This window comes from Mus caroli, chromosome 13 (assembly GCF_900094665.2).
Source record: "Mus caroli chromosome 13, CAROLI_EIJ_v1.1, whole genome shotgun sequence".
NCBI classification, from domain to species: Eukaryota; Metazoa; Chordata; class Mammalia; order Rodentia; family Muridae; genus Mus; species Mus caroli.
In genome coordinates this window covers 71,428,933-71,452,452 of record NC_034582.1, presented here as the reverse complement: position 1 = coordinate 71,452,452, position 23,520 = coordinate 71,428,933, and the positions used below count along the sequence as shown (strand labels likewise).

At 37.9% G+C, this 23,520-nt stretch overlaps 1 protein-coding gene across 1 annotated transcript in view; it reads right to left on the bottom strand.

Annotated features, from left to right (window-relative positions):
* The window catches only part of Mctp1 (multiple C2 and transmembrane domain containing 1), a 594,489-nt gene that overhangs the window by 242,781 nt on the left and 328,188 nt on the right, over nt 1-23,520 (bottom strand). Inside the window, exons 7-8 of the mRNA XM_021180105.2 lie at nt 12,749-12,919; nt 10,123-10,253 (exon numbers count right to left, since the gene is read on the bottom strand). Coding sequence (XP_021035764.2) covers nt 10,123-10,253; nt 12,749-12,919 — 302 coding nt within the window. The remainder of the gene's footprint in view (nt 1-10,122; nt 10,254-12,748; nt 12,920-23,520) is intronic.

The following is a 23,520-nucleotide window of genomic DNA, read 5'->3' as shown; positions in this document are numbered from 1 at the left end:
TCCTTCCTTCCTTCCTTCCTTCCTTCCTTTTAGATATTTTCTTTATTTACATTTAAAATGTTATCCCTTTTTCTAGCTTGCCTCCGAAAATCCCCTATCCCCTGCCCCCTCCCCCTGTTCCCCAACCCATACACTCCCATCTTGGTCCTGGCATTCCCCTACACTGGGGCATAGAGTCTTCACAGGAAGAAGGGCCTCTCCTCCCATTGATGACCAATTAGGCCTATGCTACATATATAGCTAGAGCCACAAGTCCTACCATGTGTTTTCTTTGATTGGCGGTATAGTTCCAAGGAACTCTGGGGTTCTAGCTGCTATGAATATAATGGAGCATGTGTCCTTAGTACAAGTTGAAATGTCCTCTGGGTATATGCCCAGAAGAGGTATTGATGGATCTTCTGGTAGTACTATGTGCAATTTTCTGAGAAACAGCTAAACTGATTTCCAGCGTGGTTGTACCAGCTTGCAATCCCACCATCAATGGAGGAGTGTTCCTCCTTCTCCACATCCTCGCCAGCATCTGTTGTCACCTGAGTTTTTGATCTTAGCCATTCTGACTGCTGTGAGGTGGAATCTCAGGGTTGTTTTGATTTGCATTTCTCTGAACATTTCCTTAGTTGCTTCTCAGCCACTAGGTATTCCTCAGTTAAGAATTCTTTGTTTAGCTCTGTACCCAATTTTTTAATAGGGTTATTTGGTTTACTGGAGTCCAACTTGTTGTGTTCTTTATATATATATTGGATATTAGTCCTCTATCCGATTTAAAAATGGTAAAGATCCTTTTCGAATCTGTTGGTGGCCTTTTTGTCTTATTGACAGTGTCTTTTGCCTTTCAGAAGTTTTGCAATTTTATGAGGTCCAATTTGTCGATTATCAATCTTAGAGCACAAGCCATTGCTGTTCTGTTCAAGAATTTTTCCTGAAACATATCTTGCCCATATCTTCAAGGCTTTTCCCCTCTTTCTCTTCTATTAGACTCCGTGTATCTGGTTTTATGTGGAGGTTCTTGATTCACTTAAACTTGAGCTTTGTACAAATAGATAAGAATGGATCAATTCACATTCTTCTACATGCTGGCCACCAGTTGAACCAGCACCATTTGTTGAAAATGCTGTCTTTTTTCCACTGGATAGTTTTAGCTACCTTGTGGAAGATCATGTGACAATAGGTGTGTGGGTTCATTTCTGGGTCTTCAAGTCTATTCCATTGATCTACCAGGCTGTCACTGTACCAGTAGCATGATTTTTTTTTTTTTTTAATCACAATTGCTCTGTAGTACAGCTTGAAGTCAGGCATGGTGATTTCAATAGAGGTTCTTTTATTGTTGAGAATAGTTTTTGCTATCCTAGTTTTTTTGTTGTTGTTGTTTGTTTTTCCAGATGAATTTGCAAATTGCACTTCCTAACTCTGTAAAGAATTGAGTTGGAATTTTGATGGGGATTGCATTGATTCTGTAGATTGCTTTTGGCAAGATAGCCATTTTTACTATATTAATCGTGATAATCCATGAGCATGGGAGACCTTTCCATCTTCTGAGATCTTCTTCAATTTCTTTCTGCAGAGACTTGAAGTTCTTATCATACAGATCTTTCACTTCCTTAGAGTCACACCAAGGTATTTTATATTATTTGTGACTATTGTAAAAGGTATTGTTTCCCTAATTTTTTTCTCAGTCTGTTTATCCTTTGTGTAGAGAAAGGCCACTGATTTGTTTGAGTTAATTTTATATCCAGCTACAGCACTGAAACTGTTTATCAGGTTTTGAAGGTCTCTGTTGGGATTTTTAGGGTCACTGATATATACTATCATATCATCTTCAAATAGTGATATTTTGACTTCTTCCTTTGCAATTTGTATCCCCTTGATCTCTTTTTGTTGTCTAATTGCTCTGGCTAGGACTTCAAGTACTATATTGAATAGGTAGGGAGAAAGTGGGCAGCCTTGTCTAGTTCCTGATTTTAGTGGGATTTTTTTCAAGTTTCTCTCCATTTAGTTTGATGTTGGCTACAGGTTTGCTGTATATTGCTTTTATTATGTTTAGGTATGGGCCTTGAATTCCTGATCTTTCCAAGACTTTTATCATAAATGGGTGTTGGATTTTGTCAAATGCTTCCTCAGAATCTAACAAGATGATCATGTGGTTTTTCTCTTTGAGTTTGTTTATATAGTGGATTATGTTGATGAATTTCCATATATTAAATCACCCCTGTATCCCTGGAATGAAGCCTACTTGATCATGATGGATGATCATTTTGATGTGTTCTTGGATTCAGTTTGTAAGAATTTTATTGAGTATTTTTTCATTGATATTCTTATTTTCTGTTTTTTGTTTTGTTGTTTTGTTTTGTTTTGTTTTGTTTTGTTTTGTTTTGTTTTGTTTTGTTTTGTTTTGAGACAGGGTTTCTCTGTGTAGCCCTGGCTGCTCTGGAACTCACTCTGTGCACTAGGCTGGCCTCGAACTCAGAAATTTTTCATCGATATACTTAAGGGAAATAGGTCTGAAGTTCTCTTTCTTTGTTGGGTCTTTATGTGGTTTAGGTATCACAGTAAATGTAGCTCCATAAAATGAATTGGGTAGAGTCCCTTTAGTTTCTATATTATGAAATAATTTGAGGAGAATTGGAATTAGGCCTTCTTTGAAGGTCTGATAGTACTCCCCACTAAACCCATCTGGTCCTGGGCTTTTTTTTTCTTTCTTTTTCTTTTGGTTGTGAGATGATTAATGAATGCTTCTAGTTCTTTAGGGGATATGGGGGTGTTTAGATCATTAATCTGACCCTGATTTAACTTTGGTGCCTGGTATCTGTCTAGGAAGTTGTCCATTTCATCCAGGTTTTCCAGTTTTGTTGAATATAGCCTTTTGTAGTAGGATGTGATGATGATTGGGTTTCCTCAGGTTCTGTTGTTATGTCTCACTTTTCATTAGTGATTTTGTTAATTAGGATACGGTCCCTGTGCCCTCTAGTTAGTCTTGCTAAGGGTTTATCTATCTTGTTGATTTTCTCAAAAAAACAGCTCCTGGTTTGGTTGATTCTTTGTATAGTTCTTTTTGTTTCTTCTTGGTTAATTTCAACCCTGAGTTTGATTATTTCCTGCTGTCTACTTACTTTGGGTAAATTTGCTTCCTTTTGTTCTAGAGCTTATAGGTGTGCTGGCAAGCTGCTAGTGTGTGCTCTCTTTAGTTTCTCTTTGGCATCAGTCAGACCTATGAGTTTTCCTCTTAGGACTACTTTCCTTGTGTCCTATAAGTTTGGGTATGTTGTGGCTACATTTTCATTAAACTCTAAAAAGTCTTTAATATCTTTTTTTATTTCTTCCTTGGCCAAGTTATCATTGAGTAAAGTGTTGTTCAGCTTCCATGTGAATTTTGGCTTATTATTATGTTGTTTTGAAGATCAGCCTTAGTCCATGGTGGTCTGATAGGATGCATGGGATAATTTCAATATTTTTCATCTGTTGAGGCCTGTTTTATTACTGATTATATGGTCAGTTTTTGGAGAAGGTAGCATGAGGTGCTGAGAAGAAGTTATATCCTTTTGTTTTAGGAAAAAATGTTCTGTAGATACCTGTTAAATCCATTTGTTTCATAACTTCTGGTAGTTTCCATGTGTCTATGTTTAGTCTCTGTTTCAAGGATCTGTCCATTGATGAGAGTAGGGGGTTGAAGTGTCCCACTATTATTGTGTGAGCTGCAATGTGTGGTTTGAGCTTTACTAGAGTGTCCTTAATGAATGTGGATGCCCTTGCATTTGGAGCATAGATATTCAGAATTGGGAGTTCATCTTGGAAGATTTTGCCTTTGATGAGTATGAAGTGTTCCTCCTTGTCTTTTATGATAACCTTGAGTTGGAAGTCAATTTTATTCGATATTAGAATGGCTACTTCAGTTTGTTTCTTTGGACCATTTGCATAGAAAATTGTTTTCCAGCCTTTGACTCTGAGGTAGTGTCTGTCTTTTTCCCTGAGGTGGGTTTCCTGTATGCAGCAAAATGTTGGGTCCTATTTATGTATCCAGTCTGTTAGTCTGTGTCTTTTTATTGGGGAATTGAGTCCATTGATATTAAGAGATATTAAGGAAAAAATTGTTGCTTACTGTTATTTTTGTTGTTAGTGTTGGGATTCTGTTTTTGCAGCTATCTTCTTTTAGGTTTGTTGAATGATTACTTTCTTCCTTTTTCTCAGGCATCATTTCCCTTCTTTTGTTGGAGTTTTCCCTTTATTATCCTTTGAAGGGTTAGATTTGTGGGGAGAGATGTGTGAATTTGGTTTTGTCATGGAATACTTTGTTTTCTCCATCTATGGTAATTGAGAGTTTTTCTTGGTGTAGTAGCCTGGGTTGGCATTTTGTGTTCTCTTAGGGCCTGTAAAACATCTGTCCAGTATCTTCTGGCTTTTATAATCTCTGGTGAGAAGTCTGGAGTAATTCTAATAGGTATGCCTTTATATGTTACTTGACCTTTTACCGAAACTGCTTTTAATATTCTATCTTTATTTAGTGCATTTGTCATTCTGACTATTATGTGTTGGGAGGAATTTCTTTTCTGGTCCAGTCTATTTGGAGTTCTGTAGGCTTCTTGTATGTTCATGGCATCTCTTTCTAAAGGTTAGGAATTTTTTTTTCTATAATTTTGTTGAAGATTTTTACTGGCCCTTTAAGTTGAAAATCTTCATTCTCATCTATACCTATAATCCTTAGGTTTGGTCTTCTCATTGTGTCCTGTATCACCAGGATGTTTTGAGTTAAGATCTTTTTGCATTTTTCAATTTCTTTGATTGTTGTGTCCATGTTTTCTATGCAATCTCTGCATCTGAGATTCTCTCTTCCATTTTTTGTATTCTGTTGTTGATGCTTGCATCTATGGTTCCTGATTTATTTCCTAGGTTTTCTATCTCCAGAGTTGTCTCCCTTTTTGATTTCTTAATTGTTTCTACTTCCATTTTTAGATCCTGGATGGTTTTGTTCAATTCTTTCACCTGTTTGGTAGTGTTTTCCTGTAACTCTTTAAGGGATTTTTTGTTTGTTTGTTTCCTCTTTAAGGGCTTCTAGCTGTTTACCTGTTTTCTCCTGTATTTCTTTAAGAGAGTTATTTATTTCCTTACTAAAGTCCTCCATCATCATCATGAGAAGTGACTTTAGATCCATGTCTTGCTTTTCAGGTGTGATGGTGTATCCAGGACTTACTATGGTGGGAGGAGAGTTTGGTTCTGATGATGCCAAATAACCTTGGTTTCTGTTGCTTCCATTCTTACACTTGCCTCCTGCCATCTGATTATCTCAAGTGCTTGCTGCCCTCAATATATCTGATTGGAGCCTGTCCTTCCTACAATCCCAGTTGATTCATCAATCACTTTTCATAATCCAGCTTTCTCTGTGATTCTGTGATTCCAGGATCCTGTGAACCTGACATTCTGGGTGTGTCAGAGTTCCTGGCAGTCAAGCTTCCTCTGAGACCCAGAGATCCTGGTGTGACCAAGCTTTTGGGTTCCTGGTATCCTGAAATCCTAAGATCCTGGGCATATTTCAGTGCCTGGAAGTGGTATCTCCTCCAGCGACCATGGGGCTTTCTGGTATGTTTGAAACCAAGGTATATCATCACTGATCATAAGGAACCTGAGCCACTGGTTAGGCAGGGCCTCTATGTTCTTGCTTCTGCTGTCACAGGCCTGTCCCAATTTGTTTTAACAGATATTGTGTTCCACTCACCAGTGATCCTAAGATCCTGGGTGTGCTAGGGTGCCTGCAGCATGGAGAGTCCTCTGGGGACTGTGGGACAGTCCACCGAGTTCGTGCCTAAGGTTGCCCGGAGCTGGTGCCCACAGGAAGGGGTATGTCTACATATATAATGCTACATGAAAGATAGTGAATGTTTCTATCAACCATAAGTGCATAAGGATTAGAAATGTTTATATTAATTAAAATACTGCACTATATATACCTTAAACATCACATCATACCCTAAAATATTTACAACTTTATATGTCAATTAAAATATTGTAGTAAAAGAATCTTGATAAATGTGTAGACTAGTTTTTCTTCTAAATCTTTTTGCTTAGCATTTTAAGTATAAGCACTGTCAAGACACAACTATACTCAGTGAATTTTCTCTTTTGTATAATACAAATACCTCTTTCACAATTGTATTTGGAGTTTGTGCCTTCCACCAAGTTATGTTAATAGTGACAATATAGTAACAGTGGGTATCAGATCATTCTTTATTTAAAGAAGGAATAATAATAATATCTAATATTAAATCAAGCTTCAATTGTTTGTATTCAAATTAAAGAATTTTTACTGAGCATATATGCCGCATAATGAGGATGGCACAGTAAACACACATTCAATAACCCTCCTGTCATGGAATTTGCATTCTGGTACAGTGAAGTGGATGATCAGATAGAATAAGGAAGATTCACAGTATGGTGACTATGTCTGTAAAACATTAGCAGATTAGGAGAAAGGAAATATTAGAAATACAAAGTTCATCAGACCTGTGACAGTGCAAAAGCAAAGCAGGCAGGTGACTTAAGGAAAGGGTGTCACAGATGAGGAAATGTCTGGTGTGCTTTGGGAACAGTCTAGTGTCCATTCTGATAGAAGGGTAGAGGAGAAAGGATTTTAGTGCAGTGATATAGGACCACATCGTACATAGTACTTCATAGTAGGGCTTGGCTTCCACCCAGACCATGCATGGGAAACAACTGAAGAGCTCGGAATAGAGGAGTTAAATTATTTTATTTGTGTTTTATTTTTTTCTCTTGGAATTGGAGAAATGGTACAATAAGTAAAAAGTGTTTGCTGTGCACCTAGGGACCCAGTTTCAATCCCTGGAACACACGTAAATGTTGAAGAAGAAAACAGAACCCATACTGTTGTCCTCTGAATTTGACATGTGTGCTGTGGCATATGCACAAACATAAACTGCATCACATAACATGAATACAAATATATTAAAAATTTAAATGTTCTTTATAACCCACATCTCACTGATGTTGCAGTAATCTCTACCACTCTTTGAGCCTTTACCAAAGAGCTAAAAACAATAATGACAAGGAAGATATGGAAAAGTGAGGTAAGAAAAAACAAACCCACCTAGAAGTCCAGGAGCAAAAGGAAATGGTCAGAAGGAAGGGTTTGGTCCAAGTTCAACAACATTGTTCTGTCTGAGCATACTATAAGTAACCCCAGTTATGGAGTCTAAGAACCTGAAGGTTTAGGTAGCTAAGGCAGTCCTATAGTAAAGAACTTAGCAGATGGATTTCAAATCATAGAGCTTAAGTGATTTATACAATAAGTGCTAAGGGTAGAGTTAGCCCAGCTTCCATGGAGGGGGCAGGAGCAGGTTCAAATGTTGGTTACCACATTGGACCAGACTGTGAGATGAGGAGAAGAGCAGAATGGCATGGGTGCTGCCACAGTCTGCATGGAAGCAGGTGGCTGTCAGCCTGGAGGTGCAGTGACAGGGCTGATGAGGACTCCCAAAGAAGGATCCATGCTGAAGGATCTCTCACACCCTGATCATACAGGAATACATATAGATTCTTCAAGAAGTGAGGCTCATGGCTGCAGCCTGGATGAAAGACCGGACTGCTGCTGTGTTTGATGAATGCGAGGGGAAAAAAGATAAAAATGTCACTCTGGTATTTTCAGTACTAGCAAAGAACAAATGAAAACCTTGAAAGAAGAGATTTCAGGCATTGGGAGTCAGGGGCGAACTCAGCGTGTCTACATTGAAGCAACATCTTAATTACTCAAATAGTAATAGAAGTATGTTGTCTATGAGAATCTGGGGCTAAAAGCAGAGTGACCAGCACCTTGATAGTTATCAGACTGTAGGTGGCGCAGGAAGCACATGAAGCAAAGCAATGCACTCATTGGAGGAGCAAGTGCCGGCAGAAATTCTGAGGGATGAATTCTGAGTTTGATCTAGAACTATGGTTGGAGAGGGATAAGGGCAGAAAATGCAAAGGAGTATCCAGAGCAGAAGGAAATACAGTATCTTGGGAGTCAGGTGAAAAATGTCTCAAGGTATGGAAGCCATCAGCTAGTTCCTTCTCTTCTGCTGGGCAAAGTGGCTTGGGGTTTACAGATGGCCTGATGGAAGCAGCTGTTGGGGCAGAAGCCTGACCTCATGAATTCCCATAAGAATGGAGGGAAGAAGTTTTCACTGCTAAAACATTTATGCTACACCATCCCAGGTGTGAATCCACTTCTTTAATTGATAGTCAGAATTGCTTTTATCATGATCAAACTAGCCTTAGTATTGAGTTTTCATTTATAAAATATTCTTTCAAAAATATGTGGCCCCGCATTGAAAAGAAATAGCCAAAACAAACAAACAAACAAGACAAAAACAAAAAAACCCAAACCAACAACAACAAAACAAAACAGAATAGCCCAAGCCCAGAAGCAAGGTGGGGTGAGGGAGCCTTGGCCTCTTCTCTGCCAAGCCTGTTTCCATCGAGGAGGAAGAGGAAGGACTGCATAGTATGGCTTGTGACACTTTACAATATTCAAAGTTGGAAATTTTTCCCAAAGAAAGAAATGCATAAACGATAACTTGTCACTATGAAATAAAAATGGAAAAGAAGAACCTCATGGAGGCAGTAGCTAGGGCAGGAGCCAGTGGGCTCCAGAGCACAGACCCCTTCATTCTGGAAAGTAGTGAATGAGCAGGTTCCACTTTTATTATCTGATTCCCAAGACAGGAACTGTTTCTGTAAACTATGAAAAGCAGTGAGTGTTCATGTAGCAGCTGAATTCTAACTTCCCAAGGAGAGAGCTACAGTCAAATATACAGCCACAGTGGAGTGAGTCTGAGACTCGCAGATATACACTACGACTTAAGCTGGTGGGAAGTGCCAAAGAGAACAAAAGAACTTTGAGTAAACTCTGACAGTAATATTTTTCTGAAGGGCACAGTGCAACAAAGATCGCCTTCCATTTTACAAGCATAAGATGAAAACTGTTGCTTAAATAGGTTTGTCAGAATCATTTAAATAAAAATGAAGAGTGTAGTATGTTGGGTTGGGTTCCTGTTTTTACCTTGACTAAAATTCCCTTTACTCTGAGAATTGACAATTAAAAAGAATTCTCTTTGGATTGTAAATTCAGTGGCTTCAAATGTCTTTGAAAAAATGTCGAAGAAAGATTCTTTAAAACAACAAAACCCTCTGCATATCATGCTTTTTTCAGTGCTAACAAATTTCCACCCATTTTGTTGCAATGCACATATGTAACTGTCAAAAATATAAAAATAGGCTTAGTAATCAGAACACAATTCCTATCATTCAAATGGTCAACACAAATAACCTTAACGTTGTAGAGAAATGTCACAGAGCCTCAGAATATATTTTGCTGTGTTATCAGATTAACATGGATCTGCCTCACTTGTTTTCTTTCGTTTTAAAAATTCTGGTACTCTTTACAGATTTATGAACTCCTAAGGGATTCCAAAGATCATCATACGGAGTTATAGGAAATAAAGCATTTTATGGTCACAATATGCTTTGTGAAAACAAACATTATCGCAGGTCATTTTCCAGCCTTGAATGTGTTCTTTGTTCTTCTAAGTGTCTCATGTCAGATGAAATTTCTCTTTCCCAACTCCCATAACTTTGTGCACAACAAATCTGACATCTGGAGAAAATTTCTGGCTATCAATTTGAAATTGTCTATCCATCAATGAGGCAAAGCTGCCACCTGCTGGTCATTCTTTGAATCTATGCTTTTCATTTCTAGGCGGTGCTGTAATGATTGTAGCTGGTGATTACCATATTTCTCCCTTGTTCCAAAACCTTCTACATCTTGAGCAGCATTAAAAATAGTTATGGGTGTGGTTGTTTTTGAAATAGGCTGTTTCGTACCCAACACTTCCAGTAAATCTGCGGGGAAGCATACCCTGGCCCTTCCTTTGACTTGCCCTCTGCAGTTGGTGAGGAAAAAGGGGTTTCTGTCATGGAATCCACACCCTAGCAAAAATAAAAAAAAAATCTAGAAAAAAAAAAGAAGGTTCCTTCCTTCGAAACTGTAAACATCACTGGCAACAACCAAATTTAAAGAAAACATTCTTTCTACAAAACCTTGCCATCTCTAAGGAAAATGAAACAGCAGTTTGCACAAACCTTCCAATAAAGTCATCTCTTTTCCCAGCATCTTTGTCCCAGGCAGTGATGTCCATGATCCCACCTCTTTCTTCATAGAGATGGAAATCAAATTGCTCCCTCCACTGAGGGTTCAAAGTTTTGGGCATAATCTGGAAAGCAAAAATATCATTGTATTATTAATAGTAGTATTTAAGAATCAATTTGAGACAAGGTAGAAAGTCTTGTTAAGGGCAGTATTTCATTCAACCAAAACTTCCAGTGTGTACATGTATTTTAGTCAGTAAACCATCTTTGTTGCTTTGTTGTTATAGGTGTGTCCAGTAAAATCAGAAGTAAGCCCTTGACTGTCTTATACAACATACACAAAAAAAATGAAATTCAAAGAAAAGGTAGCCTGTCCTTGAAATAACTCATTCGGATACTGACAATTATTCAGTCACAGTTTCTGTCGAAAGGAAGAACACATAGTTAGTTATCTTGTAATAAAAGAAAATGGAAATACCCAGAGTTCCTGTTTCTCCTTACTCCTCATGCACCTGGGTGTCTAAGGTGCATGAAAAGCAGACAGTGGGTTGTGTGGGAGTGGAAGTAAGTAGAGTTGGGGCAGCTCAGCACACTTTGTCTTTAGTATTTAATGTTGCTGTGCTATTCCACTCCACATACAGGGAAATGGCACACATGTGTGCTCTTCATGTTGCATAAACAACAGGACCTTTAGACTGCAATTTTGTGATTTCAAGAATTCAGAGAAGATATCTAGTAAACTTATAAACTAATTTACCTATATTAATGTGCTAAATACTCCATTTAGCATTTGGTTAGGCTGAACTCATTTTGTTTCTTTGTCATTCCTTTTTTTAAAAGGTCAAATGTAGTGGCCTTTCCTCTCTTTATTTTGTGGCTGACAGATATTTATATGTGAAGAGTTTGAAAGCAATGATGCAAGGTAATGCAAATGAATCACAAATTTAAAGTTCATAATCTGAATTTAATCTACAATATATCATGGACAGGAAGATCAAATAGAGACATGTGGCCATAGTGGGGTTTGTATTTCATATCTAAAAAGGAGAATTATAAAACTAAGCATAGGATAATATGCAAATTGTGTTAAGAGAAAACAGAAGTGGCCATAGATGCCTATGTTTGGAAATACTAGCTGTTTTAAAATTTGTTCTTAAGCTTCTGGTGACAGACATAGATGGGTGCTGTGATAATTCAAATGTCCTTTGCAGGTTTGATGAACTCCTTCGGCATTTTGAAACATAGTGCAGTTTTTAAAATCTGTTCCTAAACAGATTAACTTTTTAGTGTTTGATATTAGGATTCTCTTTTCCATATACTTTTCTTCTAGTTAAAAGTTATATGTAAAATTTCTGTGTGGGCTTCCGTAAGGCTACCAAACAGCCTGGGAACAATACCCACTGTCTGTTAATGAGTCAGTTTTGTATACTTTGAATTAAGGACTGATGAAGACTTTCTGTGCTAGAAGGAAATAAGACAGGGTGTTGACCCCCCCCAAAAAAAACTATGCAGATGAGTCCACTAAAGGCAAGACATTTTTTTACAAAAATAGAATGTGATCTTTATTATTTCAGAATGATGGAGCACTCATCCCAAACTGTCTGTAAAGGCTAGCTATAAAAAGTCAAAGCTGTTAAAATTACACATAACAAGATGTAGTCCTGGACAGTAAGTCTTTGTCATTCTCATTAGCTTTATAAATATCATTCTACTATTACTTAATATATTACTACTAAGAAACATTGTTACTTTGCAAATATTACTACAGCCACTGATCTTCCTCCTGTTTTTAACACTTACAGGGCACTTAGGATAACAGCAGTCATCTAAGCCCTTTCTATGCCTATTATACATTTATTTAATCTCTTCAATAACTTGCTTAGGTAGGGATAATTTTAGCTCTATTTCTGCATTGCTATTGTTCATGCCTCATAGCAACAGAAGCATTTGGCTGTTTGTTTCCTAAAAACATTTAAATGTCCTGAATATGACATGAACATTTGCAGTCATGAACATATGGTAGGTGGGGGTCAGTTTGGGAAGAATAAATGCTTAGCAGGAGTGGGAGGGGAGAAAGAAGAGAAGTGAATTGTAATTGTGATATATTTTATACAACTATAATATAAAATTTTAAAGTTATGAAATGATTAAATAAAGTGCAAAACAATTTTTAAAAACTCCTTTGGTCTCTATTGGTCAAAGTCAGATTGGATAAAATGATTCAGAATAATTTGAGAGACTTTCATGTATGCAAAATCATGCATGTATCAGAGCTGGTCTATGTCGACACCCTTGGTGTTTTCTGTGCAGAGATATGTTTTGCTCTTTCTGTTTTTTATGCTTTCTGTTTTTTATTGTTTTGTTTTGTTTTGTTTTCTCTTAAATGTCACAACTGTGCTGAGAGCAGGATCCTGTGTACTAGATGAAGACACTGAGGGAGAAGAGCAAGGTGGTTCACTCCAGGCCACCTGGCACCCAGACCATCAGCCAGCTTTGCTTCAGACATGTTCCAAAGTTCTCATTTCAAAAGGCATTCAACATTCACATCTCCTGAAGTCTGGCTAGTCACTGGTCAGAACCTGCCCAACAGAGACAGGAGCACAGATGGATGGAGACTTACCTTGCTCTTGTACTTCTGATGGCCAAGCCGGAACTTCACATATGGATCACTCAACCCATTGGAATCCATTGCTTTGAGATCTCGACCCTCAATCAAGGTGATGCTGACTATTCCTCTCCAAAGATGTGATTTCCTGTGCTGGTCGGACAGGCGTAAACTTTGGGTCTGAAACTTTGGCAAAGAAGAAATAAATTAGCTTATCATGTTTTAAACTGTAATCTCTGAGTTGGTCTGGTTCGTTTTCCTGTTATAGTTTTCCAAATAGAAGTTAGTTAACTATTATAGTTAAAAGAAAAAATTATTTATGGAGTATTATGTATTAATTATAAAATTATTAAGAGATTAGGAATTATCAGCTCCTGTTAAGTTGAGGGGTGCCCAAACACTGCAACCTCTCATCTCCTTTAAAGATAGAGATATGCCTTTGTCAAAGGGAGACAAACGAAATGAGACAACAGCTACGCTGCCCTATTAAATTCTTAATGGTTTAACTTTTAGGGGTTAGTTTTCTATGTTAGAAATGGTTTCCTCTTATGACTTTAAGCTAAAAGGTTAGTTGAAAGCAAGCCTTAGAAAAATTTAAAACTGTCTTATGATCTTAGGGGATAAATGACTTTCTGGAGACCATTTAAGGGACAACAGAACACAAAATTTAGCTCACTAGAAACCTTGCTTTTCTTTTAAACTTGCATCACAAATATTTACAATTACTTTTAAGTTAAAATATGATTTATATTGGTATGCAGCTGAATGTTTCCTTCATTCTTTTCTAGGAACACACTCTTGTTAATAGTTTCTAATATGCTCAATTGTAAATCACAATATTCAGGCAAGTCAGCAAATTAAAAAAATTTAAATTATCAATTCTATTAAAATATCTACATGATTTAAAACCCTGAATAGCATTTAAAGCAATCTGGAGAAAGAGTAGTAACAGTAACATGTTTTATTGGAGTCAGCAAGAGATGCCACAGAATTATTGCTTCTGTTGTTAATTGTGTTTGTCCTACTTACAGCTGTTTCATGAAGAAATTCAGCTCTCCACAGGTAAGTTATAGTTAGTTTTATTTGACATTGAATCCCTTCTACATCAACTTGATGAACTAACAGACTGCCTTGTCCCTTCTCTTCCCATTTTGACCCATGGAGCTTTTCTATACCACAGTAATACCATGTTTTACACAAGATCATAAAATGTCATGTATTTTGAGGTGCATTCATTAGGAAAATACAAACTTGAGCTCTTCAAAAGACAACAGTTCTAGTGCTGGCACTATTTCAATGGAAATCTTCGTAAACAACATGGTATACTTGTTTAACAGCAAGTTTTGGGCATGATGCTGTCTCTGCCTTATTATCATCAATCCACACCCTAGTCAGCCTCAAGAGCAGTGCTTACACAACTCCAGAAGGACAAGAGAAGACTCAGAAAGTATATCAAGTTCCACAGAACTCTGCATTTTCTGCCACTATCTGTTCCACACATTGGGTTTCTACACTGGATTTAGTTTGAACAAAACATTTCTTAGAACGATTGTTTAGAATTTATTGGACCAAACAATGGCTAAGGACTTCCATTTCTTTACTTTAGAGCAGTATGGTTCTGTCAATTGTTTAGTTATAGTCGTGTTGAGGATTGAACCTGGGACTTGTTGCATGTAGGCAAGCACTCTACCACAGAACTACCCTCTCACTAGGCTGTGAGTGAAGAGTTGATGATTATGCAACAGCAGCATGTAGAGTCCATTCTAAACTTTGGCTATGAAAGCTTTGCTGAGAAGCAGGATTGGCAAATGAGGACAAGTATTATAGTAAGTATGAAGGCAATGTTGTTGCTATAGAATATGCGTAAATAGCTGCCGAATCACACAGAACTTCACATTTTAAAAGTGTGCTTATGTCATCTGTAGCATTTGGCTTCATCTCAAAGTGTGCATAAATGCCAGGACTCAGCCCCTATTTATTGATGCGTAATCAAGGCACAGAGTGTTAAGCTACTAAATGGTGAATGTAGGATTAGAATCCTGGATTTTTTGGTTTTAATCTTGATGTTTTCCCAAAATAAGTGTTTAGGATAGACAAGGTCTTACATGCTTAAAGATAATAATGATTTAAATATAAGAACATGGTTCCTTCCTGTAGGCAAAAGCACCAGGCCACCTTGGAGTCCCCAGAGGACTCTCCACCCACCCCCAAACCCCAGGCTCCCTAGCATGCCCAGGATCTTAGGATCACTGGTGAATGGAACACAACATTGCTTCCAACAGAATTGGGGGTGCCTGGAGCCAGCTGGATCATGGACACAGGAACCCCACCCAAAGTGGCTCAGGTTCCTTCTGTTTGGCACTGGTTTCAAACTCCATGGATAGCCCCACAGACCCCAGAGGAGGTGCCATTTCCAGGCACTCTAACATACCCAGGATCTTAGGATTTCAGGATCCCAGGAACCCAAAAGCTTGGTCACACCAGGATCTCAGGGTCTCAGAGGAAGCTTATCTGCCAAGAACTCTGACACACCCAGAATCTCGGGATCATAGGATCCCAGAATCACAGGATCACAAAGAAGGCTGGACTATGAGAAGTTCTGACTCAACTGGGATTACAGGAAGGACAGACTCCAATCATATACTGTGGGCAGAGAACACTTGAGATAATCAGATGGTGGGAGGCAAGCCTAAGAACAGAATCAATAGAAACCAAGGTTACTTGGCTTTATCAGAACCCAACTCTCCCATCATAGCAAGTCCTGGATAAACCATCACACTAGAAAAGCAAGATATGGATCTAAAGTCACTTCTCGTGACGACGATGGAGGACTATAAAAAGGACATAAATAACTCCCTTTAAAAAGTACAGAAAAACACATCCAAACAGGTAAAAGAATTGAACAAAACCACCCAGGATCTAAAAATGGAAGTAGAAACAATAAAGAAATTACAAAAGGAGACAACTCTGGAAATAGACAACCTAGGAAAGAAGTCAGGAGCCATAGAGGCAAGCATAAGAAACAGAATACAAGAGATAGAATAGAGAATCTCAGGTGCAGAAGGTACCATAGAAAACATTGACACAACAATCAAAAAAAAATGCAAAAACCACCTAACCCAAAACATCCAGGAAATCTAGGACACAATGAGAAGACCAAACCTAAGGATAATAGCTACAGACAAGAAGGAAGCTATCCAACTTAAGGGGCCAGTGAATATCTTCAACAAAATTATAGAAAAAACTTCTGTAACCTAAAGAAAGAGATGCCATGAACATACAAGAAGCCTACAAAACTCCAAATAGACTGGACCAGAAGAGAAATTCCTCTCATCACATAATAATAAAAACACCAAATGCACAAAACAAAGAGAGAATATTAAAAGCATTAAGGGAAAAAGGTCAAGTAACATATAAAGGCAGATGTATCGGAATTACACCTGACTTCTTCCCAGAGACTATGAAAGCCAGAAGATCCTGGGCAGGTGTCATACAGAACCTAAGAGAGCACAAATGCCAGCCCAGTGCAGTAGCTTGATATAAAATTACTCAAACAAATAAGTATCCTTTCTCTACACAAAGGATGAACAGGCTGAGAACAAAATTAGGGAAACAACACCCTTCACAATAGTCACAAATAATATAAAATACCTTAGTGTGACTGTAACTAAGCAAGTGAAAGATCTGTATGGTAAGAACTTCAAGTCTCTGAAGAAAGAAATTGAAGAAGATCTCAGAAGATGGAAAGATCTCCCATGCTCATGGATTGGCAAGATTAATATATAAAAATGGCTACCTTGACAAAAGCAATCTATAGATTTCATGCAATCACCATCAATATTCCAACTCAATTCTTCACAGAGTTAGAAAGGGCAATTTGCAAATTTATCTGGAACAATGAAAAACCTAGGATATCAAAAACTATTCTCAACAATAAAAGAACCTCTGGTGGAATCACCATGCCTGACCTAAAGCTATACTAGAGAGCAATAGTCATAAAAACTGCATGGTACTGGTTCAGAGACAGGCAGGTAGATCAATGGAGTAGAATTGAAGACCCAGAAATGAACCCACACACCTATGGTCTCTTGATCTTTGACAAGGGACCTAAAACCATCCAGTGGAAAGAAGACAGCATTTATAACAAACAGTGCTGGCTCAAATGGTGGTTAGCATGTAGAAGAATGCAAATTGATCCATTCTTATCTCCTGGTAGAAAGCTCAAGTCTAAGTGGATCAAGAAACTTCACATAAAACCAGAGACACTGAAACTTATAGAGGAGAAAGTGGGGAAGAACCTCAAAGATATGGGCACAGGGGAAAAATTCCTGAACAGAACAGCAATGGCTTGTGCTGTAAGATCAAGAATTGACAAATGGGACCTCATAAAATTGCAAAGCTTCTGTAAGGCAAAGGACACTGTCAATAAGATAAAACGGCAACCAATAGATGGGTAAAAGACCTTTACTAATCCTAAATTTGAAAGGGGGCTAATATCCAATATATACAAAGAATTCAAGAAGTTGGACTCCAGAAAACCAAATAACCCAATTTAAAAATGGGGTACAGAGCTAAACAAAGAATTCTCAACTGAGGAATATTGAATGGCTGAGAAGCACCTGAAAAAAATGTTCAACATCCTTAATCATCTGGGAAATGCAAATCAAAACAACCTTGAGATTCTACCTCATACCACTCAGAATGTCTGAGATCAAAAACTCAGGTGACAACAGATGTTGGCGAGGATGTCGAGAAAGAGTAACATTCTTCCATTGCTGGTGGATTTTCAAGCTGCTATCACCACTCTGGACATCAGTTTAGTGGTTCCTCAGAAAATTAGACATAGTTCTACCGGAAGATCCACCAATATTACTCCTGGGTATATACACAGAAGATGCTCCAACTTATAATAAGGACACATGATCAACTATGTTTATAGTAGCCTCATTTAAATTAGCCAGAAGCTGGAAAGAACCCAGGTGTCCCTCAACAGAAGAATAGATACAGAAAATGTGGTACATTTACACAATAGAGTACTACTCACCTATTAAAAAAAATGAATTCATGAAATTCTTAGACAAATGAATGGATGTGGAGGATATCACCCTAAATGAGGTAACCCAATCACAAAAGAACACACATGATATGCACTCACTGATAAGTGGATATTAGCCCAGATGCTCAGAAGACCCAAGATAAAATTTGCAAAACATATGAAACTCAAGAAGGAAGACCAAAGTGTGGATACTTTGATCCTTCTCAGAAGGGGGAACAAAATACCCATGGAAGGAGTTACAGAGACAAAGTTCAAAGCAGACACTGAAGGAATGACCATCCAGAAACTGCCCCACCTGGGGATCCATCCCATAAACAACCACCAAACCCTGACACTATTGCAGATGCCAACAAGAGCTTGCTGATAGGAGCCTGATATAGCTGTCTCCTGAGAGGCTCTGCAAGTGCCTGGCAAATACAGAAATGGATGCTCACAGTCATCCATTAGACGAAGCACAGGGCCTCCAATTATGGAGCTAGAGAAAGTACCCAAGGAGTTGAAGGGATTTGTAGCTCTATAGGAGGAATAACAATATGAACTAACCAGTACCCCCAGAGCTCCCTGGGACTAAACCACCAATCAAAGAAAATACAAGGCAGGACTCGTGGTTCTAGCTGCATATGTAGCAGAGGATGGCCTAGCTGGTCATAAATCTGAGGAGAGGCTCTTGGTCCTGTGAATGTTCCATGCCCCAGTATAGGGGAATGCCAGGGCCAGGAAGCAGGAGTGGGTGGGTTGGGGAGCCGGGGGAGGGGAAGAGGATAGGGAAATTTTGAAGGGGAAACTAGGAAAGGGGATAACATTTGAAATGTAAATAAAGAACATATCCAATTAAAAAAATAAATATAAGAACACAAAAAAGTACTCTCCAGTTAAGTGGGTTGTTGTTACAGAGGTAAATTTCTAGTAGAGGGTTTCCTATACATGGTAAATTCAGAAAATCAGATCATGTACATTATCATATGGGTGCATGCATATCCATGATAGACATTGTACTTAAGTACGTGTTCCTCCACCTACTCTCCAGAGTGCATATTCATGACAGACATTGTACTGATATACTTGTTCCTCTACAAACTCTCCAAAGCAGATGAAATCAAACTCACAGCCAAAGTGACATGAGGTATAATCTTGGCTGCATGTTGTCACGAACAATGTTGAGACAGTTTTTTCATAGTAGGACACCTGAAACCTATTATTCTCCATCCTATTTCTTCCCCCCACCTTTTTTTTTTTGTTTCACAGAACACAAATAAATGAGGAAGAAAATGCATGGTTTCCATAGAGGAGCTGCCAAATGCCATCATTATGAAGAAATGTTTTCTTAGATGCTAACACAGGGAATGGAAGAGGAGGAAGAACAAACTTTGCAAGAAACAGTTAACAATTGTGGGAATGGAGGGAGGGCCATGCTCTGTAATGGGCTAACAAGAATAAGAAGGCCCTGAACATAAACTGATTTTTAAGAGATTGTTTCATCTTTAATAAGTGTTATCGAAAATGGCACATTTCATATAAGAAACTCTATAATTCACCAGAGATCTAATGGAGTAAGTTCATAACTTGAGTAAACAGTATAGTCATTAAACAGATACATACTTAATTTTGGCTATGAAGTGTAGAAAGTTAATAACAGTACAGAGTAAATGAGGAACATGTCAGGTTAGACACTCAATACTAGCAAAAGAATGTCACTGGGCACAGTTGGTCCTTCACAGCTGTGGAGTTTCCTTCCATACATGTAATTAATGACTGACTGAAACTATTCAAAAAAACACTTCAGTACTGAACATATGCAGAACTTTTCTTGTCATTACTCTTAAACAATGCAGTATGACAGCTAGCTTTATAGCATTTATGCTGTATTCATTATTATAAATAATCTGTAAAAAAATTAAAGTGTGGACATGTGTAGGTTTACTCTAAAGGCTACACCAGCTTGATTTCTGGACTTGATTCAAGTTCACAGGAAGTAACTGAAATGGCTTCCCCACCTAACTGCCACACACCAAGAAGGCTATAATCACATCTTTCTAGAAATTTCTGTGTGATGTTTGGCATTTGGCCCCTTTCTTGAATTTATTTTTCTTGTATTTGGTATTCAAAACAGTTATCTAAGTTACTGTGTAGATGAAGAATACTACTCTTCAGTGTGCATATAGGAGGAACATGTACAAAATATGTTCCATAAAGCAAAGCAGCCTCACTTTCCTGGAGTAGTCATTCATTCTTACCTTTCTTAAAATCCAGGGTTCCAGGGAACACCTTAAATGAATAGTGATGATCAGAATTCCACGTTAAAGCATCCTGAAACCTAATACTAACATTCATGTGTCCTGGTACCTGTGGCCACTTGCTCTTTACTAATACCTAACATAACTGTCTCATGGTACCTCTGGTCACTTCTCTGTTTCAGATGTGTTGCCTCTATAAACCACATGTATAAATGCAGTCCATGGAGCAGGGACATCCGTGTTACCTGGAAACATATCAGAAATTCAAAGTCTTTGGTCTTTTCATAGGACAGTGGCATTAGATCTCTGAGAGCTCGGCTCAGCACTAGTTTAATCAGAGCAGTAGGTGACTCTGATGTCTGCTCAACTATGAGAGACTGTATTTTATTAGTATAGCTCTGGAGTACAATCTGATTCCATTACAGATGGTTGTGAACCACCATGTGGTTTCTGAGAATTGAACTCAGAACCTCTGGAAGAGCAGTCACTGCTCTTAACCTCTCAGCTTCCTCTCCAGTGAGAGACTGTATTTTAAACATTACATCATTCACATGTACACTGGCCCTTACCTGTGTTCTAACACCTATTATTAATTTACATAATCATAACTATTATCTGCTCTCTGGCATAGATATTGCCTATACTTTTTAAAGGTTTTAGTGGTGCTTTTAAGTATACTTCTCAACAGAACACCTTATTCTGAAGATTTGAACATTAAGAGAATCAAGTGCCTATTGAATAATTATGAAAAATTTATTTTTAATGTCTCTCTGTTAATATTTTCCTCATAGCATGTGTCTAAACAATACACATTTACTAATAATCATTTAAATGAAACTACTCACTAAGAAACTAACGGAACAGAGTGATGAACAGATCTACGGTTGCCCTCGCCAGATTACACTGAGGAGTTGTCTATTTAAAGTGTTGTTTGCGGATAAGTACTTGCTAAATCAGAATTTTATTTGGCAGAGAAAGAAAACAGGAAGAAAAAAAAAATAAGAAGATGATGTAACACAGCTTAAAAGCCAACATCTATGACAATTGGTGAAGGAAATCATCCTTCAGCTTTTAAAGCATTAGATTGCAAATTTTAGCAGTAAAATTTTTTAAATTCACCTGCTTGATGCCGAGTGGATATGATTCAGTTTGGGGGTGGGGGTTGTTGAAGAAGTGAATCTTTATCACATGTGTTTTGTTTGATCCTCCTACCTAGTAGTATCTTAGGACCATTCTCATCAGATACACTCATCCAATTTTAGACTATCAACATATCAGAAAACACTGGATTTTAAAGTGTGAAGGAATTTGTTAATAATATGTAGCTTTAGTAGTAATTTAAGATGAGTCAGTTGGCACTTTAAAGATAATGTTAGTTTACTTTTAATATTTTTTTTTAGAATATCAAGAATATCATTCTCTTCGACATGGCTAAAATGTTCAGATAGAAAATGGTTTTCAGTACAAGGACTCGGCCTCAGAATACAGATTTCGTTTAAGATAAGATGAGAGCAAGCCAGTGGAATGACTTGTGGAACTCATATGCTCATTTTGACAATAAGGCCTCTTACGTTCTATCTGCAGAAGTCCAGAACAGAGAGAGTAGGCTGCTATTCATCAGGGTGGGAATAAATGTCCAGAGGTCTAAAACTCTTGTTTTGAACAGCATGTAAAATTAATTTTCAAAGCATATGTTCTTAGTTCTCTGCAATTCTCAAACACTTTCTTGTAGTGCAGTGATGACGAGCACCAATCCAATGTAGAGTGTCTAGCTGTGACTTGCTTTCAGTACAGTGATACTGTCTGGCAAAAACTACAGGGTGATGGACCCCACTTAGTGATTTTAGTGTTTTGTTAATAGATATATCAGAAAGGATTTCTCCCACCCCAAATCTGATGCCATAAAATTTTTGGAGAATTTTTTTCTAATTTGAAAACAGATAGGCTCAAGAAAAAATAAATGTTCCATGTATAACAATAATCAATTGTGCTTTCATATCTGTGGTAAACTAATAAAAATTTTAAAAAAAATCTAAATTGGTAGAGGTTTACTCCACTTATTTTTGTGCTTTGACATTCATGAAGGCAACCAAAGGAAACAAAAGAGCCACAGAGATCACTTCACTCATGGCCCAAAATGGAAAGCAGGTCAAGAGAGGGCTCACAGAGGGACTCTGGAGGGCAATTACCAGGGTGGGGCAGTAGTGATACATTTAAGGTTCCAACAATTGCTTGACAGGGTTTCTGAGCAATGGTGAGTGAGGAGAGGAGAGCCTAGGTATTTCACTACAGGGAGAATTGAATTAGGACAATCTGAAACCTGGGTTAGATCACATGGAAAAACAAGCTTAGTGAACACCTATAGATGCTGGAATCTCATGCCCTATTTTTCATGACATGCATCACTTTGAACATAAAATAACAGAATAACAAAGAGGCCAATATACCAAATGTATAGAGATTGCCAAGTCTGAGATTTTAATTTGAAATTGCTTACCTGCCATCCTTAATTCCTCCCTCCCTACCTCTCCCTCCTTCCTTCCCTCTCTAAAGACAGAACCTAAAAAGTTTATGACACAAAAAGATTTATTCTTACAGGTTTTCAATTAGCTTTGGGATTCAGATAGATGCAATATAATCTGGTTGTTGAGAAAGGCCTATTAGAAGCTTAAAGGAAATAATTTATCTGGCACATTATTCAGTAAAGCAGATTAATATTTTCTATTTGCATTGTCCTCTAAAGCCTACCAGTAAGGTATGCTCTACCATAAAAATTGCATACATATCTATATTCTCATTCTATTTAATAAGAGTTACAAATTACATTACCTAAAACACCAAATAGTAGCATGATATATCATCCTCGTGTATATCCAGATTGAAAGATAAGAATCAAAACCAATCTGTATAGAGGTAGCAAACAGTCCATCCTGCTCTCTGGTGTGTACAAATGACCCCTGGCTTCTGTTACCTTGATTGTGTTTCCTGTGTAAATCCTAATCCTTCCAAATGAGACCCAGACCCTGCAAGACTAGAAAGAAGGCATGCCTTGTATGCTCAGATGAGCCTTGGGAAGAGTCAGCTCTTTTCTGCATTTTCAGCACAGAGGCACCACATGCTTTTATTTAATCAAATGACCCACAGGCCACAACAAAGAAAACATGATGGCAGCCTAGGATAACTGTTTCATGTTGCAAAAACTAGGCGGTGGGGCAATCTCTGCCCTCAATCCCTGATGCAGGGGCATGCTCTACCCTTACCTTTTCCTGTAGAGTTTATTTCAGTGAATTGCAGCTGGATGTTCAGGTCCAACAAACAGATTGGTGCTGTAGCCATCGTCCCCTCAATGCCCCCAGTGCTTTGTGTAGCCTGGCACAAAGTGTCTTCCCAATAATAAAGCTCCAAAACCTTATTTTGAAGATGATTCACAGCTACTGTAAACCTCAGAGGAACTTCTTAAATTCATCCTTCATTTTTTCTCATTGCTTCTGAATATA